Source organism: Eleutherodactylus coqui, chromosome 1 (assembly GCF_035609145.1).
Source record: "Eleutherodactylus coqui strain aEleCoq1 chromosome 1, aEleCoq1.hap1, whole genome shotgun sequence".
In the NCBI taxonomy this organism is placed as follows: Eukaryota; Metazoa; Chordata; class Amphibia; order Anura; family Eleutherodactylidae; genus Eleutherodactylus; species Eleutherodactylus coqui.
Window position 1 is genome coordinate 537718864 of NC_089837.1, and position 19855 is coordinate 537738718.

Here is a 19855-nt window from a genome sequence, read left to right on the forward strand (position 1 = left end):
CGGGCAACCGCCTGTTCAGCCGCCCGGCTGATTGGGACCGTTAACTTTTAAATGCCGCTGTCAAATCTGACAAATTTGGGGGTCTCGTACGCCCCCCTTGTGAGATTGGGAGAGGCCCCAGGGCTGTCATAGCAGAATGCCTATCAAGCCATCCCTGAGGGGTGGCTTGATAGGCTGCCTGTCAGAATGCAGTATGATGTAATGCTGTGGCATTACATCATACTGCATAAGCGATCTAAGCATCGCTAGTTGTGGTCCCCCAGGAGGACTGAAAGAAAAAGTAAAAATAAGAATAAAAAGTTTTATTAATTATTTTTTAAAAAAAGGAATAGTAGTTAAAAAAAATAAGAGAAAAGTATGGCAGCAAACCAGGGGCAGATAAATGATGCAGAGCTTTATTCCTCCTCAAGTCACAGATACATGATGGTTCGACACCAAGTCTTTTCCAAATGCAATGAAAGCCAAGGTACAACAGGGTATATATGCAGACAAACAGCCAATCAGTTGTTAATTGCAAATTAGTACCTCATGTGGAGGGTTTGAATCAATGCATGGATACCTGTGGACACTTCTGGCATCAGGCGTCGTCATGGAGAAAGTCATGTGATAGAACGTCCTGATGTCACGACGTACCACACATAGGGGCCTCATACAGCGTGTCTACACTGTCACGTGAACACACGTCATCGAATGCGCCACATGTGCGCATCAGAGTCAGCGCTTCCAAATAGGGCGCATAAATTAATCGCAAACTTGCGAAAAAGGGCCTGCGTGTCAGAATGTGCGTTCCAAAGCGGGACGCATAAATACTACGTATTCAATGCGAAAGAAGATCGAAAAAAGGCTGAAAGTGTCAACAAGAGTCCATGCATTAATTAATTAATTTTTCGATCTTCTTGCGCATTGAATACGTAGTATTTATGCGTCCCGCTTTGGAACGCACATTCTGACACGCAAGCCCTTTTTCGCAAGTTTGCGATTAATTTATGCGCCCTATTTGGAAGCGCTGACTCTGATGCGCACATGTGGCGCATTCGATGACGTGTGTTCACGTGACAGTGTAGACACGCTGTATGAGGCCCCTATGTGTGGTACGTCGTGACATCAGGACGTTCTATCACATGACTTTCTCCATGACGACGCCTGATGCCAGAAGTGCCCACAGGTGTCCATGTATTGATTCTGAACCCTCCACATGAGGTACTAATTTGCAATTAACAACTGATTGGCTGTTTGTCTGCATATATACCCTGTTGTACCATGGCTTTCATTGCATTTGGAAAAGACTTTGTGTCGAAACGTCATGTATCTGTGACTTGAGGAGGAATAAAGCTCTGCATCATTTATCTGCCCCTGGTTAGCTGCCATACTTTTCTCTTATACTTTGATTACTTTGAAAATTATTTGGATCTAATTTCCTTGTGGCGATTGCAACTTACCGGTCGGTCCCTTATTGGGTTAAGGTGGTGCTGTCTGCAACCCCATTTGTGGTTAAAAAAATTAAAAAAACCCTTCTGCCATATTTACAATAAAAAAATCTAAATAATAAAACAAAAATACATATTTGGTATTGCTGCATTCGTAAAAGTCTGTTGCATCAAAGTAATGCATTATTTACTGTGCGCGGTAAACGTCGTAAAAAAAAAATGACAGAAATGCGTTTTTTTGGTCACACTGTTGCCAAGAAAAAAGTCTAATAAAAAGCGACCAAAAAGTAATCAATGTATTCCAAAATACCAACGGAAACCGCAGGACGTACTGCACAAAATGAGCCCTGACACAACTATAGTGATGGGAAAATAAGATTATTATTGTGCGCCGAAGATGGAGACAGAAAATTATTTTTTTTTAAATTAAATATCTTTAAAAAAAATATATAAGTAGAACAGCAAAAAAAAAACTCTACAAGTTTGGTATCGTAGTAATCGTACTGACCCGTAGAATGAAGTTATCATGTCCTTTTTGTTGCAGTTTGTGCGCCGTAGAAACAAAACGTACTGAAAGATGGCGGAATGTGTTTTGTTTTTCCAATTATCTCCACTTAGAATTTCGTAAAAGTTTTTCAGCACATTAAATAGCACCATTGAAAAATACAACTCGTCCCGCAAACAACAACGAGCCCTCATACAGCGACGGCGATGGATAAATAAAGGAGTTATGATTTTTTTAAAAAGGGGGAGGAAAAAACAAAAATGGAAAAAAAGCAAAAAAGTGTGGTCACTAAGGGGTTAAACATTTAAAAGAACTATAGGAAATAGGGGGCATGATCTAGGAGGTGGAAAAGAGGAAGTGGTCAGACCATAGATGCTGTGTACAAGGCACAAATGTTTATACACATGCTATGTCAACCTTCATGCACATGCAATCTCGGCCAAATGTGCATGTGTTTCTGAATGCAGAAAGCTGCTGCCAGACTGTGGCTTATCTCCTCAAGAACAAAAGGTTTCGGCAAGTTAAAGGGAGCTGCTGAACCCTTGTCTCATTCAATATCTGACATGGGGGAGAGTTGTGAGGCACCCATAAATGTTACATAATCCTTTAGAAGATATACCTTCAGAATGTCCCAGGCAATCCTCACATCACTGGGGGATATGTTTAAGCTCAAAAATTCTTAAACTTTGTTTCATATCAAGATTCATTTTAATCAATTTGAGGTTAAATTTTATAAAAATACAAATCATGGTGTACAAACTGTTTTACCTCAATATACAGTAATATGTCCGACATTGTGATCAGGAAAATGACTTCTCTCCTGAGTTAATTCTCTTCCGCGTAACGATCGATGATTTATCTGTAAAGTAATTCCCATATTCATCATCGAACCTGCTAGAACATATTGACATAATGTTCACGGATACAACTTTTCAGCTGTATGAATGGGCTGTATAACACATTATGACATTTGGCTTCTCTCCTGTGTGAATTCTCTGATATAGATCAATAGATCTGATTTTTCAACATCTGACACTCAGATGGTTAAGATCTCATGACCCCTGAGGAAACCTTCAACAGGTGGCAATTAGCGTGGGTTCTATCCCCTCCTCTCTTTTTGCCACTAGTTAGCATCCATAGAAAACAAAAAGATATGTCTAATGTTCTATAGTTCTGGATATTGGCTTGCTTATGATTGTTTGGCATCCTTCTGGACTGTATTTTTTGCATACACTTCCTAAACTAGTTGTTCTCTGTATTTGTATTGTGCGGTGGGTAGTTACATTATCATACACAATACGTCGTAATATTTTTTGCATGTTTTACCGCTATTTACTTTATGCATGTCAATAAAGAGTTATTTTTATAAATATATTTTCTGTACTTGTTATATTTACATTTAATTCTGCTTATATGAGATCCCACATCTTTTTTTACGCCTATCTTTTTAAGAAGGATGTCACAAATTGCACTCAGTTATATGTGGTGCCTGCTTTTTGCCACAAGATCTGATTCCCAAATTTCCCAAACAGTCAACTTGTAAATGGCTTTTCCCCTGTATGACTTCTCCCATGTGTAACAAGATGTGATTTCTGCATAAAACATTTCCCACATTCTGAACATGAATATGGCCTCTCTCCTGTGTGACTTCTTTGATGTCTAACAAGATTTGATTTATCTGTAAAACATTTCCCACATTCTAAACATGAAAATGGCTTCTCCCCTGTGTGAATTCTCTGATGTATAACAAGATGTGATTTATTTGTAAAACATTTCCCACATTCTGAACATGAAAATGGCTTCTCTCCTGTGTGTATTCTCTGATGTTTAACAAGATTTGGTTTACCTGTAAAGCATTTCCCACACACTGAACATGAATACAGCTTTTCTCCCAAGTTTCTTCTCTCATGTTGAGCAAGACCTAATTTATGAGTAAAGCATTTTCCATATACTGAACATGAATACTGCTTTGCCCCCGTGTGTCTTCTCACATGTAGATCAAGGCCTGATTTACGAGTAAAGCATTTTGCACATAGTGAACATAAATACGGCTTCTCTCCCGTGTGATTTCTCTGATGTATAACAAGATTTGATTTTGATGTGAAACATTTTCCACATTCTGAACAAGAATATGGCTTCTCTCCTGTGTGAATTCTCTGATGTGCAACAACATCTGATTTTTTTGTAAAACCTTTCCCACATTCTGAACATGAATACGGCTTCTCTCCTGTGTGAATTCTTCTGTGTGTAAAAAGACCTGAGCTTCTTGTAAATTGTTTTCCACATTCAGTACATTGATACCTTTTTCCCCCGTTCTGACCCAGACTTGCTGTAACACTTTGTGATTGGTCAGGAGAAGAGTCCTCACGATTAGGGGGATTATATGATGGATCTGTACTGTGAAGTCCTGGAGGTACATTAAGGGTAATGAGGTTTTCTCCTGAAGAGCGCTGCACGATATCTTCATCTTCTACTTTATAATTCACAGATAACATGAAATTTCCTTCGGAGCTTTCTCCAGGATTTTCTGTGGGAAAAAAAAATTAAAAAAATCACAATGTAGATAAATTTATAACATTGTTATTGCGCTGGAAACAAATGTATTTCTTTTTACATATCTTTTTGAGCTAAAGCCAAAAGTGGATTTAACAGGAAGGAGAAGTAGAAGTCCTTAATTTGTTTCCTAATCCTTCTGAATCCACTTCTGAGGTTGGCAAAACAAAATGAATCATCAAAACCCTGTCCAAAACACTTGCTGTGTGATTTAAATAAATGTTGACTTGATATGAGTAGAGTTGAGCGAACGTACTCTGTCGAGCTTGATGCTCATTCGAGTATTAGCATACTCAATGGTGCTAGTTACTCGAACGAGCATCAAATCATGATCGACCCCGCCCCAGCTTTTGGCTCCTCCCTGCCACGACACAGCGCGCGTCATTTGAGAGAACGAACCAAGAAAAAAGAAAAAAGCTCGGGACCCGGCATCCCACATACAAAAATGCTCGAGTCTCCCATTGTAGTCAATGGGGTTCGTTACTCGAGTAGAGCTCTTGAATTTTACAAAAAGCTCGACTCGAATAACGCGAACCCGAGCATTTGGGTGCTCGCTCATCTCTAGATATGAGTCAACTATCTGAGAAATACAACCTTGTCTTGTAATTAGGACCATCCTCTGGCAGTACGAGCCCTTCAATAAGAATTGGGCATCATTTTAAATGGACTGTCCAGTTGTAAACTACTGATGGCCTGAAAGAACATATAAATATAACTTGCCGTCTGAAACCTGCTACACATCTGAGCTCCAGCAATGATCCTCTCCACCTTCAGTGGGTAGACACCTGCAGCTTCACCGTCCAGACCCAAACGGCAATACAAACAGCATGAATATTCTCTTATTCTTCAGAAGGAGATAACACAGAGCCAAAATTGGTCCTCTGGCTGTATTTTAAAGTGGACATGAAATGGCACGAATTGAATAAAGAAAAGCATGTCCTTTTTACCATACATTGGCTTCATGATCTTCTTCTGAAGAATAAGAGAATATTCATACTGATTGCCTGGCCTATCCCAGAATAAAGAATCGCTAGTAGATTGGGGGGGGGGGGGGGGGAGTCCATTGACTGGGACCAATCAGCTATTTTCCAGGCTGGCATGCTAGTGCGCTGAGTTGATATCTGCAGAAAGCAAACAGCTCTGTTCTTACTATAGTGGCCAGGCTTGGCATTGCTGATATAGTTCTCATTCCTTTCAATAGGAACTTGGCTTGCAAAAGCAAGCCTAGTCACTACAGTAAGAATGAAGCTGTCCGATTCCTGCAGAATTCAGTTCAGTACACAAGTGTACCAGCCTGGCTAACAGCTGATTGGTGGGTTGACTGTTGCCGAGGCTCCTTGCCGATCTACTATTGATGACTTATCCTAAGAATAGGCTATCAATACTTTACAACTGGAAAACCCATGTAATACTACTTAATATTGTTATAAACAATCTAATAATGACTACCGTGCCATGAGACAAAACGCACATCTAAACTCATGGACACGGTAAAAAGGTCTGTATAGCCTAACGGCTGCAGTCACCATATCTACATCTTACAGTGAGGATTTCAGAGTCTGAAATAAAGGGTTTCATGACTTGGTTATATTGTAGTCCACTTAGAACTTAGTAGGTCCTAGCAAGTACTAAAAAGATGGATCTAATGAAGTGGCCTCTGGTGCAGGTAACCATCACTGAGCTGTCTCTGTATACACAGTAAATCATGTAGAATGCCTGCTTCCGAATTATCATGGATCTGGGAGATTGGATCACCCCAAAAGTAAAAGAAAAAATATACATTTGAACAAGAATCTGTTACCTTCAAGCACTCCATAAATGAATGAGTGGATGCTATAGAGCATGCCCTTAACCTTATTGACTAGGACAATGTCCTCAAAAATAAGAGTATAGATTTCCGGTTCCGGCACCATGGAGTGAGCAGCATGGAAGACAAGCTCCACTACCTCCGCTCCAGTAACTCACCACTCCACAGCTGATGACTACACTGCATCCCCCTGCGCACGCTCTGTTGGGACAGCGGGGCCGACCGCGCATCGGTGTGTGTGAGGACAGCAGCACTAATGATATCAGCTGCACCTGTCAGGGACAGCTCCGGGATCTGTCAGCGCCTCCCTACTGAACATCCACCATGGTGGGAGACTTTATAAAGACACCCTTATACAGGGTAAGCACTCCGTGGGGCATATATTTATATTACACTTAAGTTCGGCACTATGGAGCAATTCCAGCAACCTTATCGGTTGTTTGGCTTGTCTGATTCAATCTCATTGATTGTTAGTGCTGAACTTGAGTGTAATATAGATATATGCCTCCGGGGGAACTAGAGAAAGGGAGCACATATACCCCTCCCACTTGTGGAAGCAGCGGCCATCTTGCTGCACGTGTTGGCGGCTTTTCTCACAGGAGGAAAAATCACCAGGGGTGTTAAATAAAAAATAGAAGGTGCAGAACTGCAGCCCAGTAACCCTCTGGCTTGACAATATAACAAGAGAAGGACGAAGAGCAGTTAACCCCTTAGTGACCAAGCCTGTTTGCGCCTTAATGACCAGGCCAAATTTTGCAAATCTGACATGTGTCACTTTAACATGGAAAAACACCAGAAAGGTTTTGCATATCCAAGCGATTCTGACATTGTTTTTCTCCCACATGTTGTACTTCATTTAGGCGGAAAAAATAGACCGATAGAATTTGTGTTTATTTATTAAAATCGCCAAAATTGGGAAAATTTTGAAAAAATCGTCATTTTTTCACATTTCCAACTGCAATATCTTAAATATGTGCAAACATAATATAGAAATTTTTGCTAAGATTTATATTTCTACCCGTTTACTTTATTTTGGGCGCACATTGGAAAAACTTTCGGTTTTTTTTTTAACTATTTAGGAGACGTACAAATTTAACATTACTTTTTAGCATTTTGAGGAACACTTTGTTTTCCTATACCAAGCCAAGATTGGAAAGGCTCATGAGTGTCAGAATAATAGATACCCCCCCAAATGACCCCATTTTAAAAACTACACCCCTTAGTGTATTCACTGAGGGGGTCATGAGTATTTTGACCCCACAGTTTTTTTTCAGGAATTAATTCAATTTAGAGGAGAAAAAGTAAAATTTCATATTTTTGCAAATATGTCATTTTAAAGACATATTTTTTTCCTATAGTTTACATGAAAATCAGGATTTACACCCCAAAATGGATACCCCTATTTCTCCCGTGTTCAGAAATATACCCATTGTGGCCCTATTGTTATATCTGAGTCCACAACGGGGCCCAAAATGAAAGGAGTAGTCAGTGTCTTTCAAAACAGAAATTTTGCTTGAAGTCCTTTTAGGCCCCATAGCACACATGTAGAGTTCTTGAGCGCCCAAAACCATAGAAAACCCTCACAAATGACCCCATTTTGAAAACTAAACCCCTTAAGGAATTTACCTAGGGGTGTACTGCATATTTTGACCCCACAATTTTTGAATGAATTCAAACCAAGCAAAAGGAAAAAATTGCGATTTTCGTTTTTTCAGCAATTCTGTCATTTTAAAAAACGCTTTTTTTGTACAGCACACACATGAAGGAAGCCTTGCACCCCAAAATAGATACCCCCATTTGTCCCGTGTTCAGAGACATACCCATTGTGGCCCTAATCTTATGTCTGGATGCACAACAGGGCCCAAAATGAAAGGAGCGACCGGTGGCTTTCGGAACACAAATTTTGCTTGAAGTCCTTTTAGGCACCATTGCCCACTTGTAGAGTTCTTGAGCGCCCAAAACCATATAGAACCCCCACAAATGACGCCATTTTGAAAACTAAACTCCTTAACGAATTTATCTAGGGGTGTACTGCATATTTTGACCCCACAGTTTTTGAATAAATTCAAGCAAAGCAAAAGGAAAAAATTAGGATTTTAGTTTTTTTGGCAATTCTGTCATTTTAAAAACAGCTTTTTTTGTACAGCGTACACATGAATGAAGACTTACACCCCAAAATGAATACCCCTGTTTGTACTGTGTTCAGAAACATACCCATTGTGGCCCTAATATTATGTCCGCATGCACAACGGGGCCCAAAATGAAAGGAGCAACCGGTGGCTTTCAGAACATAGATTTTGCTTGAAGTCCTTTTAGGCGCCATTGCCCACTTGTAGAGTTCTTGAGCGACCAAAACCATAGAGAACCCCCACAAATGACCCCATTTTGAAAACTAGACCCCTTATCAAATTTATTTAGGGGTGTACTGTGTATTTTAACCCTACAATTTTTGAATAGATCTAAGCAAAGAAGTAGGAAAAAATTACGATTTTCATTTTTTGGGTTATTGTGTCAATTTAAAAACAGTTTTTCTTGTACAGCACACATATAAATGAAGGCTTTCATCCCAAAATGGATACCCCTGTTTGTCCCGTGTTCAGAAACATACCCATTGTGGCCCTAATAGACTTACAGGACCCATGGCAAGGCCTATAAAGGAGGGAACACCCGTTGGATTTCAGGGTACCACTGAATAAATTTCAGGCCCCATTGCCCACTTATAGAGCCATTGAGCGGCCAAAACTATAAAGAACCCCCTCAAATGACCCCATTTTGAAAACTAGACCCCTTAACGAATTTATCTAGGGGTGTACTGCGTATTTTGACCCCACAGTATTTGAATGAATCTAAGCAAAGCAGAAGGAAAAAGTAACGATTTTTAATTTTTTTGGCAATTTTTTAAATTTAAAAATAGTTTTTTTGTACAGTGTACATAGGAATGAAGATGTTCACCCCAAAATGGATACCCCCGTTTGTCCCGAGTTCAGAAACATACCCATTGTGGCCCTAATCTACTTACAGGACGCATGGCAAGGCCTATAAAGGACGGATCACCTGTTGGACTTTAGGGCACAACTGAATAAATCCCAGGCCCCATTGCTTATTTGTACGGAATAAAAGTTGACTCCCTAAAAATTTCCCCCCCCCCCCCCCCACACACTCCGCGCCCTTTTTGGCATTCGCAAATCTTAGATAAAAGTAATAATGTGAACTGTGTAGTATTTCCGAAGACAGGGGTAATTATGGAGGCTGGTTGGAATGGGCCCATGGGGCAATAAAACCGGTATCCCCCCTCCTCTCCTGTATTTTGAGGGGCTTTTTTTTACCTCAGTAGCGGGGATGGGGTGTAAAAAGTGGTGTTCCGTGAGTCTCCGTAATCTTGCTGAGGTGCGGTGGTCTCACACAGAAGGCGCTCAACAAGGTGCTCCTGGAACTGCATGAAGGCGAGCGTTCCCGGGGCTTCTTGTAAATTGCGTATTACAGGTAGCGGTCTGAATAACGCCGGGCTCACGCAGCCATAGGTGGAATCCGCTTGTGGGGGCCCGCAGCGGATCCCAGCTGTGAGCCCGGCTGTGACCCTGCGTACGGCCACGTAATGTACTGCGCATAACTGCCTACTCACACAGGCGGTCATGCGCAGTACACCTTTTTTTTGTTTGTATTTCCCGCACCGTCGCTTAGCGATGACGCGGGTACCCGCAGTCCGTATACAAGGTAGTTGCGTATGGGCTGCGGGTATATCCGCGACCATGGAGCACAATGGGCTCCATGCTGCGGATAGCTGCGGTAAAATAGAACCTGCTGCGTTCTCTTTTCTGCGAGTGGATTACGTAATTCCAACCCGCTAATGTGAGCGGAATTGTGTAATCCAATGCGATTGATCTGCGTATTACCGCGGATCAGACGCAAGTGGAATCCGTCATTCCTATCCGGTCATGTGAGACCGGCCAAAGGTAGATCGCTACCTTTTTATCACGTGACCGGGGACCGCTCAACGAGGCCACCCGTCACTGCTCCAGGCTCTCAGCGGCTGTTGGTCGCTGGGAGCAAGGAGATTTTAAGTTTCCTGGGCTCCCCGACTCCTGCGCATGTGTCTGGCTTTTTGCCGGCAGTCGCATGTGCAGAATTCGGGAAGGTCCACGGAGGAAGATCGCGTCGGAGTTCAAATACGCAGGCCTCCGTTAAAAAGTTTCATCTCCTCTCACCGATCGCATCGGTGAGGGGAGATGAAGCTTCAAATTTTTTTTTTACTTTTATGTGATCGCCATTATCCATTGGATAATGGCGAACACGTGACCAGGAACCGCTCACTGCGGACGCCCATTAAATCTCCATGCTCTTGGCTACGTTTTGTAGCCAGGAGCAGGGAGAATTTAAATCATCCTGGCAATCCACAGCTTTTGCGCATGCGTCCGCCATTTTGGCGATGGGCGCGTGCGCAGAAGCTGTGGTAAGGTCCGCGCATAAATCTGGGGGCCTTAGGTACGTACTTTCATCCTCCCTTACAGATATGATCTGTGAGGGGAGATGAAACGTACGCTTTTTAAACTTTTTTTAACTTTTTTTTTTTTTTTTAACTTTTTTACACTTTTTTCTCACTTTACATGATCACTGTCCAATGGATGACAGTGATCATGTCCCCGGTATAATCTCTCTGCTCCTAGCTACACATGGCAGCTAGGAGCAGAGGGATTTTAAATCATCGGGCGCGCATGCGCAGACGGGGATTCGGGTCCCGGGACATCGGGACACCGCTGAGGACTGGGGGTGAGTATTTTCACCTCCCCTCATGGATCGGATCCATGAGGGGAGGTGAAACTGACTTTTTAAAAACTTTTTTTTTAACTTTTTCGCGATCGCCGCTATCCATTGGATAACGACGATCGCGGTACCGGGGGGGACCGCTCACCGCGGTCCCCGCTGACATCTCCTGCCTCCCGGCTACCTACAGGAGCCGGGGGCCAGGAGATTTTAAATCTCCCGCGCCGCCGGGCCTTCTGCGCATTCGGCTGACGTAATGCCGCCTGGCGCGCATGCGCAGAAGCGGAGCGGCAGGAGAGCGGGCCCGGAGCGGCAGGAGAGCGGGGAGCAGTGTGCCGGACCTGGGTGAGTATTTTCAGCTGCTCCGATGGATCCGATCCATCAGGGCAGCTGAATCTTTAACTTTTTTTGTACTTTTATTTACTTTTTTGCGATCGGCGCTATCCATTGCATAGCGCCGATCGCAATGCCGGGGGGGGGGGGGTCCCCGCAGCCCGGGATGACAGCTCCATGCTGTCGGCTACCTGCGGACACCGACAGCATGGAGCTGTCACGTCCAGAGCCCGAGGCGCTTTATTCTCTGCAGGACACACGTTTTTACGTCCTCAGAGAATAAAGCCCACTTCGGGAGGACGTAAAAAGGCTATGGCCCGGTCGTTAACGGGTTAATATATGACCAGCTGGGAGTAAACTGTAAACTCCTTTTCTTTTGCCACTTTTGGGCTGGTAAGGAGCAGTGGAGGTGGGACACCTTCCTAAATCCAGGCTCAAACTAAACCTTCTAACATCCGTCTACCGGGTGAACAGCAGTACAAGTGTGTATATATGTGAGGGTATATGCATATATTGCCATGTGTTTTTATGCTTTTATACCTGTACGCAATGCTATAATGCAAACAAACTTAATATGTAGCCTTAAAAATCATATCAGATATTATGCCAAGGCTTTGCAAGGCCGAGAGAAGACCCCGTGCTTGGCTGTTTTCACAGAAATGCCTTATCAAGATAACGACTGTTTAACTGTGTATATGACTAACACTGCCTCAGGCGGAACTGCGGACATCATATATATGGTTAAGTGGTGATTTGAGCCAACAAGACAGTTACACACTTCTAATGACGTGATAAGGGGTATAAAGCCCCATGTAATCTATAATAAAGTGCGCAGTTACTCCCCATGTGAGGAACTATACCAGACCTCCGTGTGTGGTGTTTTTTCCTTACCGCCGCAACGGGGCATTGGGGTGGGCCTGATTGGTGCTGTACACAGAATTTCCCTGAATAAATGAATATATATATATATATATATATATATATATATATATACACACACTACCGTTCAAAAGTTTGGGGTCACCCAAACAATTTTGTGTTTTCCATGAAAAGTCCCACTTATTCACCACCATGCGTTGTGAAATGAATAGACAATAGAGCCAAGACATTGACAAGGTTAGAAATAATGATTTGTATCTGAAATAACATTGTTTTTACATCAAACTTTGCTTTCGTCAAAGAATCCTCCTTTTGCAGCAATTCCAGCATTGCACACCTTTGACATTCTAGCTGTTAATTTGTTGAGGTAAGCTTGTGAAATTGCACCCCACGCTTCTAGAAGCATCTCCCACAAGTTGGATTGGTTGGATGGGCACTTCTGGCGTACCATACGGTCAAGCTGCTCCCACAACAGCTCAATGGGGTTCAGATCTGGTGACTGCGCTGGCCACTCCATTACCGATAGAATACCAGCTGCCTGCTTCTGCTGTAAGTAGTTCTTGCACAATTTGGAGGTGTGTTTAGGGTCATTGTCCTGTTGTAGGATGAAATTGGTTCCAATCAAGCGCTGTCCACTGGGTATGGCATGGCGTTGCAAAATGGAGTGATAGCCTTCCTTATTCAGAATCCCTTTTACCCTGTACAAATCTCCCACCTTACCAGCACCAAAGCAACCCCAGACCATCACATTACCTCCACCATGCTTAACAGATGGCGTCAGGCATTCTTCCAGCATCTTTTCATTTGTTCTGCGTCTCACAAACGTTCTTCTTTGTGATCCAAACACCTCAAACTTGGATTCATCCGTCCACAACACTTTTTTCCAGTCTTCCTCTGTCCAATGTCTGTGTTCTTTTGCCCATCTTAATCTTTTTCTTTTATTGGCCAGTCTCAGATATGGCTTTTTCTTTGCCACTCTGCCCTGAAGCCCAAAATCCCGCAGCCGCCTCTTCACTGTAGATGTTGACACTGGTGTTTTGCGGGTACTATTTAATGAAGATGCCAGTTGGGTACCTGTGAGGCGTCTGTTTCTCAAACTAGAGACTCTAATGTGCTTATCTTCTTGCTTAGTTGTGCAACGCGGCCTCCCACTTCTTTTTCTACTCTGGTTAGAGCCTGTTTGTGCTGTCCTCTGAAGGGAGTAGTACACACCGTTGTAGGAAATCTTCAATTTCTTAGCAATTTCTCGCATGGAATAGCCTTCATTTCTAAGAACAAGAATAGACTGTTGAGTTTCAGATGAAAGTTCTCTTTTTCTGGCCATTTTGAGCGTTTAATTGACCCCACAAATGTGATGCTCCAGAAACTCAATCTGCTCACAGGAAGGTCAGTTTTGTAGCTTCTGTAACGAGCTAGACTGTTTTCAGATGTGTGAACATGATTGCACAAGGGTTTTCTAATCATCAATTAGCCTTCTGAGCCAATGAGCAAACACATTGTACCATTAGAACACTGGAGTGATAGTTGCTGGAAATGGGCCTCTATACACCTTTGTAGATATTGCACAAAAAAACAGACATTTGCAGCTAGAATAGTCATTTACCACATTAGCAATGTATAGAGTGCATTTGTTTAAAGTTAGGACTAGTTTAAAGTTATCTTCATTGAAAAGTACAGTGCTTTTCCTTCAAAAATAAGGACATTTCAATGTGACCCCAAACTTTTGAACGGTAGTGTATATATATATATATATATATATATATATATATATATATATATATATGCACACTCGATCACTTCAATATATGGAGGACTTTGTCATCAAGATGGGTCGCACTAAAGGAAAGCAAGCAGAAGCGAATACAAAAGCATCTATAAAGTCAATACCAGATAAGGAGACAGTGCCTAAAGATTGCCCCTGCCGGCTGCCCCTTCTACATCTCTCACAACATCTTAACCTGATAACCTCATAATGAGTGAAACAGTCATGGATTACAAAACTTTGGCAATAGAGGTGGAAAAATTAATCTCCCCTGACATTCAAGAGACTTCAGCGATTACAGTAGCAGCTCACTACGTGAATTGCAAGATACGGGGGCCCAACATGGTACCCGTATAGAGTCCATAGAGTACGAGATGGAAATCTTGTCCTCCTAGCACAACTCTACATCCAAATGTGTAGAAAAATTAATGCACAAAAATTGGGACACATTTTTGGGACCGTTTGGAAGATCTAGAAAACAGATCCAGACGGAACAACCTACGCATCATTGGGGTTCCAGAAACCAATTTACAGAAAGACTTACGTCAGTTGTGCGAGATCACGATCCCTAATGCTCTTGGGATTTCCCATAACTGTAAAATTGAGTGAGTGCACCGACTGGGGGCTGACAACCGGACCGCACCAGATACTCCTGCCCTGATGCGCCAGACCAACAACTGTGCGATATCCAGACTACACAGATAAAGAAGACCAAATTTTATGAAACTTAAAGGGTTGCAAAAATGTGCTGGAGATCGACGGGCAGAGAACATTGATTTTTGCTGACTATTCCTCTGAGGTCCAACCCAACAGGAAGGCATTCTCGCCAATTTGCACAGCATTGTATACAAAGCAGCAAAAGTTTAGACTTTTGTATCCGGCTACACTGGAGATATTCCAAAAAGATGGCAGCAGTCTTATGTCCAGAAGCTCACCGAATCGACGAGGAGAGCATACCCCCCCACCTGCCCCACAACATGAGACGAAAGGAGCTGGCAAGAAGACACCCCGGGCCCTTCTGCTACACCTAAGGAGCAGTGCCGCAGGAACCCTGCAGCATTAAAAAAAAACGACATTCCACCATCTTTCGGTGCGTCCTGTTTCTACGGCGCACAAACTGCAACAAAAATGACCTGATAACTTTATTCTATGGGTCGTTACGATTCCTGCAACACCAAACTTGTAGAGTCTTTCTTTGCTGTACTACTTGTATTTTTTTTTAAAGATATTTAATATTTTAAAATTATTTTCTGTGTCCATTTTCTGCGCACAAAAACTTTTTTATTTTTCTGTCGACATAGCTGTGTGAGGGCTGCTTTTTTGCGGTATGTCCTGACGTTTCCATAGGTACCATTTTTAAATTCAATTGACATTTTTTCTCGGGGATTGGGTGACCAAAAAAGTGCATTTGGGGCGTTCTTTATTTTTTTTTTGGACCACATTCACCATGCAGGGTAAATAATACATTACTTTGATAGATCGGACTTTTATGGATGCAGTGATACCAAACACGTATTTTTGCGTTATTATTTAGATTTTTTATTGCAAATATGGCAAAAGGTCTTCTATTACTTTTTTTTTTTTAATAATTACTAAAACTTTATTGATCTTATTTTTACACTTTCCTTTAGTCCCCCTGGGGGACCACAACCAGAGATGCTTTGATCGCTCCTGTAGTATGACGTAATGCTATAGCATTATGTCATACTGCTTTTTGACAGGCAGTATATCAAGCCACCCCACGGGGATGGCTTGATAGGGAGTCTGCTAAGGCAACACTGGGGCTTTTCAGAAGGCCCCCGGCTGCCATGACACCTGCACAGCTCCCTCGCGGGGGGCTGTACGGGACCCCCAAACATTGTTCGAGGGATTTAAATGCCGGTCAGAATTGACAGCAGTATTTAAAGGGTTAATAGCCTAACGGCCGGTCACGGCTATTACCCGCGGGTGTCAGCTGTAATAAACAGCTGACGCTTGTGCTGTATGGAGGAGATAGCGGCGCTACCTCCCTCCATACACGTCCTGCAACAGCAGGACGTAAAAAAAACACTATAGGGCCTTCACTAAGGGGTTAAATCTCTATGCCGCACTAAGCGCGACGGAAGGGACACTTAGATATTAGGCGGTGGAACTACTGGTGATATTTAATATTCACAAAGCATAATATATAGATAGGTAAATCATCTCATGGAATGTGAAGGGACTCGGATCGCCACAAAAACGGACATTAATTATACGCCACCTAAAACACATCTGGCAGAAGCTGACTATTACCCCATGCGAAGCTTATGGGTAGGGGAGGTGTACGAGTCGCCAGCAGTCCACTCAAAGGCGAGAGTAATGAACTCATTAAAAGGGGTTTGGGTCTAACGGACAGGAGCAGTGGCAGGATTCTAGCGGCAGGGTTATGTGGTTAGAAGAATTTAGTATATACAATGTATATGGACCTAATATTAATAACAAACTATTTTTACAGACCTGTCCGACAAGATATTAACGATACAATGACTTTATAACATGGTAGGGGGTGACTTCAATTCAGTGGTTCAGACAATCGAAGACTGACGTAGCATTAAGGGCAGGACGCCTAGACACCGAGACTCTGGCCTACAAAATGTTATCAATGTATCTCAACTCAGAGATGTTTGGTGAGAGCGGAACCCGAGGGACGAGAACTCACACTACAAAGCCTAGATACAATTGACATAGGGGACGTGCTGATTCCAGACCATGCCCCAGTACCGTTATCACTGTATGACAAGACCCCCAGGGGCACAGACTACACTTGGAGATTCCCTTTATTTCTAATTGAGGATGGTACTTTCCGCTCGTCACTACGAGGCTGGTGGTTGCAATACATGTCTGACAATACACTCCAACAACCCCCAATTACTTTGGGACACGGCTAAAGCCATTATCAGAGGTAGGCTAATTGCATATGTAATCTCACTGACAACATAAATGGCTTCAGCACGCAGCTGCAGGACGGATACACTCAGTTTCAGGATAGGCCAAAGGAACAACATAAACAGAAATGGGTAACGGCGAAAGAATCCTACGAAACCTGGTTACAAAAACGGGAACAATTGTCATATATGCAGAAAGAGGCTCGCTTGTTCAAGTATGGGAGCAAGGCAGCTAGAATCATGGCGAGAGGGCCAGATGAAACATTGGAGCCCTTCACAGTTTAGACTCAATAACATATAACGTTTAATAGTAAATCCCTAAAGCATAACCCACCATAGGGCGCACCTAACATACAACACATGGAACGAGTAATCTAATGAAAGCTAGCCTCCGAATAGCCACCCTGTACGGTGAGGTCAGTCAGTGCTTCTCTATCAGACAGGCCGTTTCAATTATCCTGGTGACACAATAGGAATAAACACCCCCGATATAGCAGAATAGTGTGCTGGCGGTAAAGAGGCGCCATAGATTATTCCTAGGTTGTGGGTGCTTAATAGCATCCAGATGGGAGTCTGTGTAGGTTTATGCGGCTTGCTGAACGGTGTAGAGAGGTCTCGACTGAATCTACTGGCCGGAGAGACTATGCCTTGGCTCAATCACTCCATTAGGTACTAATTTGTCATTTACTCCTGATATTCGGGAGAGACAGCAATCCTCCTGGCTGCTAGTAATTAAACCACTCAGTAGTATGTTACCACTAGAGATGAGCGAACGTACTCGTCCGAGTATTAGCGTGTTCGAGTATTAGCGTGTTCGAGATGCTCGTTACTCGTAACGAGTACCACGCGATGTTCGGGTTACTTTCACTTTCATCTCTGAGATGTTAGCGCGCTTTTCTGGCCAATTGAAAGACAGGGAAGGCATTACAACTTCCCCCTGCGACGTTCAAGCCCTATACCACCCCCCTGCAGTGAGTGGCTGGCGAGATCAGGTGTCACCCGAGTATATAAATCGGCCCCTCCCACGGCTCGCCACAGATGCATTCTGACATAGAGGAGGGAAAGTGGTATCTTGGTGGAGCTGCTATAGGGAGAGTGTTAGGAGTATTTTAGGCTTCAAGAACCCCAACAGTCCTTCTTAGGTCCCTACTCGGTCCCCAGTCGCCACTATTTTTCACGAAGTGCCGTCCCAGCCCTGCACGACCACATCTCCTGCAACATTGTACGGGCCCTCACCAACGCGGTTACTGGGAAGGTCCACTTAACAACGGACATGTGGACAAGCACAGGCGGGCAGGGCCACTATATCTCCCTGACGGCACATTTGGTAAATTTAGTGGAGGCTGGGACAGAGTCAGAGCCTGGGACCGCTCACATCCTACCCACCCCCAGAATAGCGGGCCCCAGCTCGGTGCTGGTATCTGCGGCGGTGTATGCCCCCTCCACTAAACCTTCCCCCTCCTCCTCCTCTGCAACCTCTACCTCGCAATTAAGATGTGTCAGCAGCACGTCACCAGCAGTCGGTGTCGCGCGGCGCAGTGGGCGTCAGCAGGCCGTGCTGAAACTAATCAGCTTAGGAGAGAAGAGGCGTACGGCCCACGAACTGTTGCAGGGTCTGACAGAGCAGACCGACCGCTGGCTTTTGCCGCTGAGCCTCCAACGGGCATGGTCGTGTGTGACAACGGCCGTAACCTGGTGGTGGCTCTGCAGCTCGGCAGCCTCACGCATGTGCCATGCCTGGCCCACATCTTTAATTTGGTGGTTCAGCAGGTCTTACAGCTCCTTACATTACATGGATCTTATAGTCCTGCTGTGTGTTGGGGTTATGCATCCTGTCCGCGGTCCGTACATGTCAGCAGGTCTTACAGCTCCTTACATTACAGGGATAAGTTCCTATTTGTGTATCGGAGGACAATACACTCATGATTATTATTAGGCTCCTCAGACTTGGACGTTGAGGGTCCGGGAATATGGTGGTCAGATGATCCTCCTTGTGTAGGTACGATGGAGTTTCTTTGTGGTTTTCCTTAGTACCTCTAGCTAGGAATTGTAGGTCACTACTAGGAGGTACACAACCATTTCCTTCCTTTTCTGTGTATTGGAGTGGTTGATTCCCGGGGCCCCTGGTGGCTCTGCCGATTCCCGGGGCCCCTGGTGGCTCTGACGATTCCCGGGGCTCCTGGTGGCTCTGGTGATTTGGTCATCAATTGAGAGGAGACTGTAGCCCTGATTCAAAAATTTCCTTTTAAGATTGTATAGATGTCCCTCTCGGTCTGGTAGATTGGAGCAGATGCAGTTGTATCTGATGGCCTGGGTGTAGACAATACACTTTTGGATGTGTCTGGGATGGAAACTGTCCCATCTGAGGTATGTGGGCCGATCAATTGGTTTTCGGTATCGACGCGACTGTATTGAGTGGTTTAAAATTTTTATGGTCTTGTCCAAAAAGTTGATTTCTGCATACGAGTAGTCTAATGTCAGGTTTATGATAGGGTGAAATGCACTGAATCTCTCATAGAATGTTATTGTCCCGGCAGCCTATAGTAAATGCCTACAATGGTGTCCTTTCTGTTGTTCTCTCCTTGTATTCTTAGGCCGCCTGCAGACGAGCGGGTCGGATCCGGCAGCGAGAATTCTCGCCGCGGGACCCGACCCGAGAGCCTGGAGAGACGAGCGCGTGCTCACCCGCGCCTGGCGGCCCCAGCTCTTTCATGTGCCAGCTGCGGTGCAGCCGACGCATGCGCAGACCGGAGCCGGCGGCCGTCTGCATAGGAGTGCGTATTGTAATGCACTCCTATGCAGACTTTCAGCGGCGGAAATCCCGCTGGATTTCCGCCCATGTGCAGGCGGCCTTACCCAAACAGTTTCTACAGAACTCCCAGCTGTGAAGCTTGAATCTCTGTGGAGATGAATGTTCTCCTA

General features: G+C 43.9%; 1 protein-coding gene across 9 annotated transcripts in view; it reads right to left on the minus strand.

The window, feature by feature from the left end:
• Positions 1 to 2623: 2623 nt before the first annotated feature.
• Positions 2624 to 19855, minus strand: part of LOC136592316 (zinc finger protein 585B-like) — a 98153-nt gene continuing 80921 nt past the window's right edge. For all 9 annotated transcript variants that reach the window (XM_066588591.1, XM_066588590.1, XM_066588592.1 and 6 more), the window contains one exon: positions 2624 to 4459. In XM_066588591.1, the coding sequence (XP_066444688.1) occupies positions 3465 to 4459 (995 nt within the window). In that variant the 3' untranslated portion in view covers positions 2624 to 3464. The remainder of the gene's footprint in view (positions 4460 to 19855) is intronic.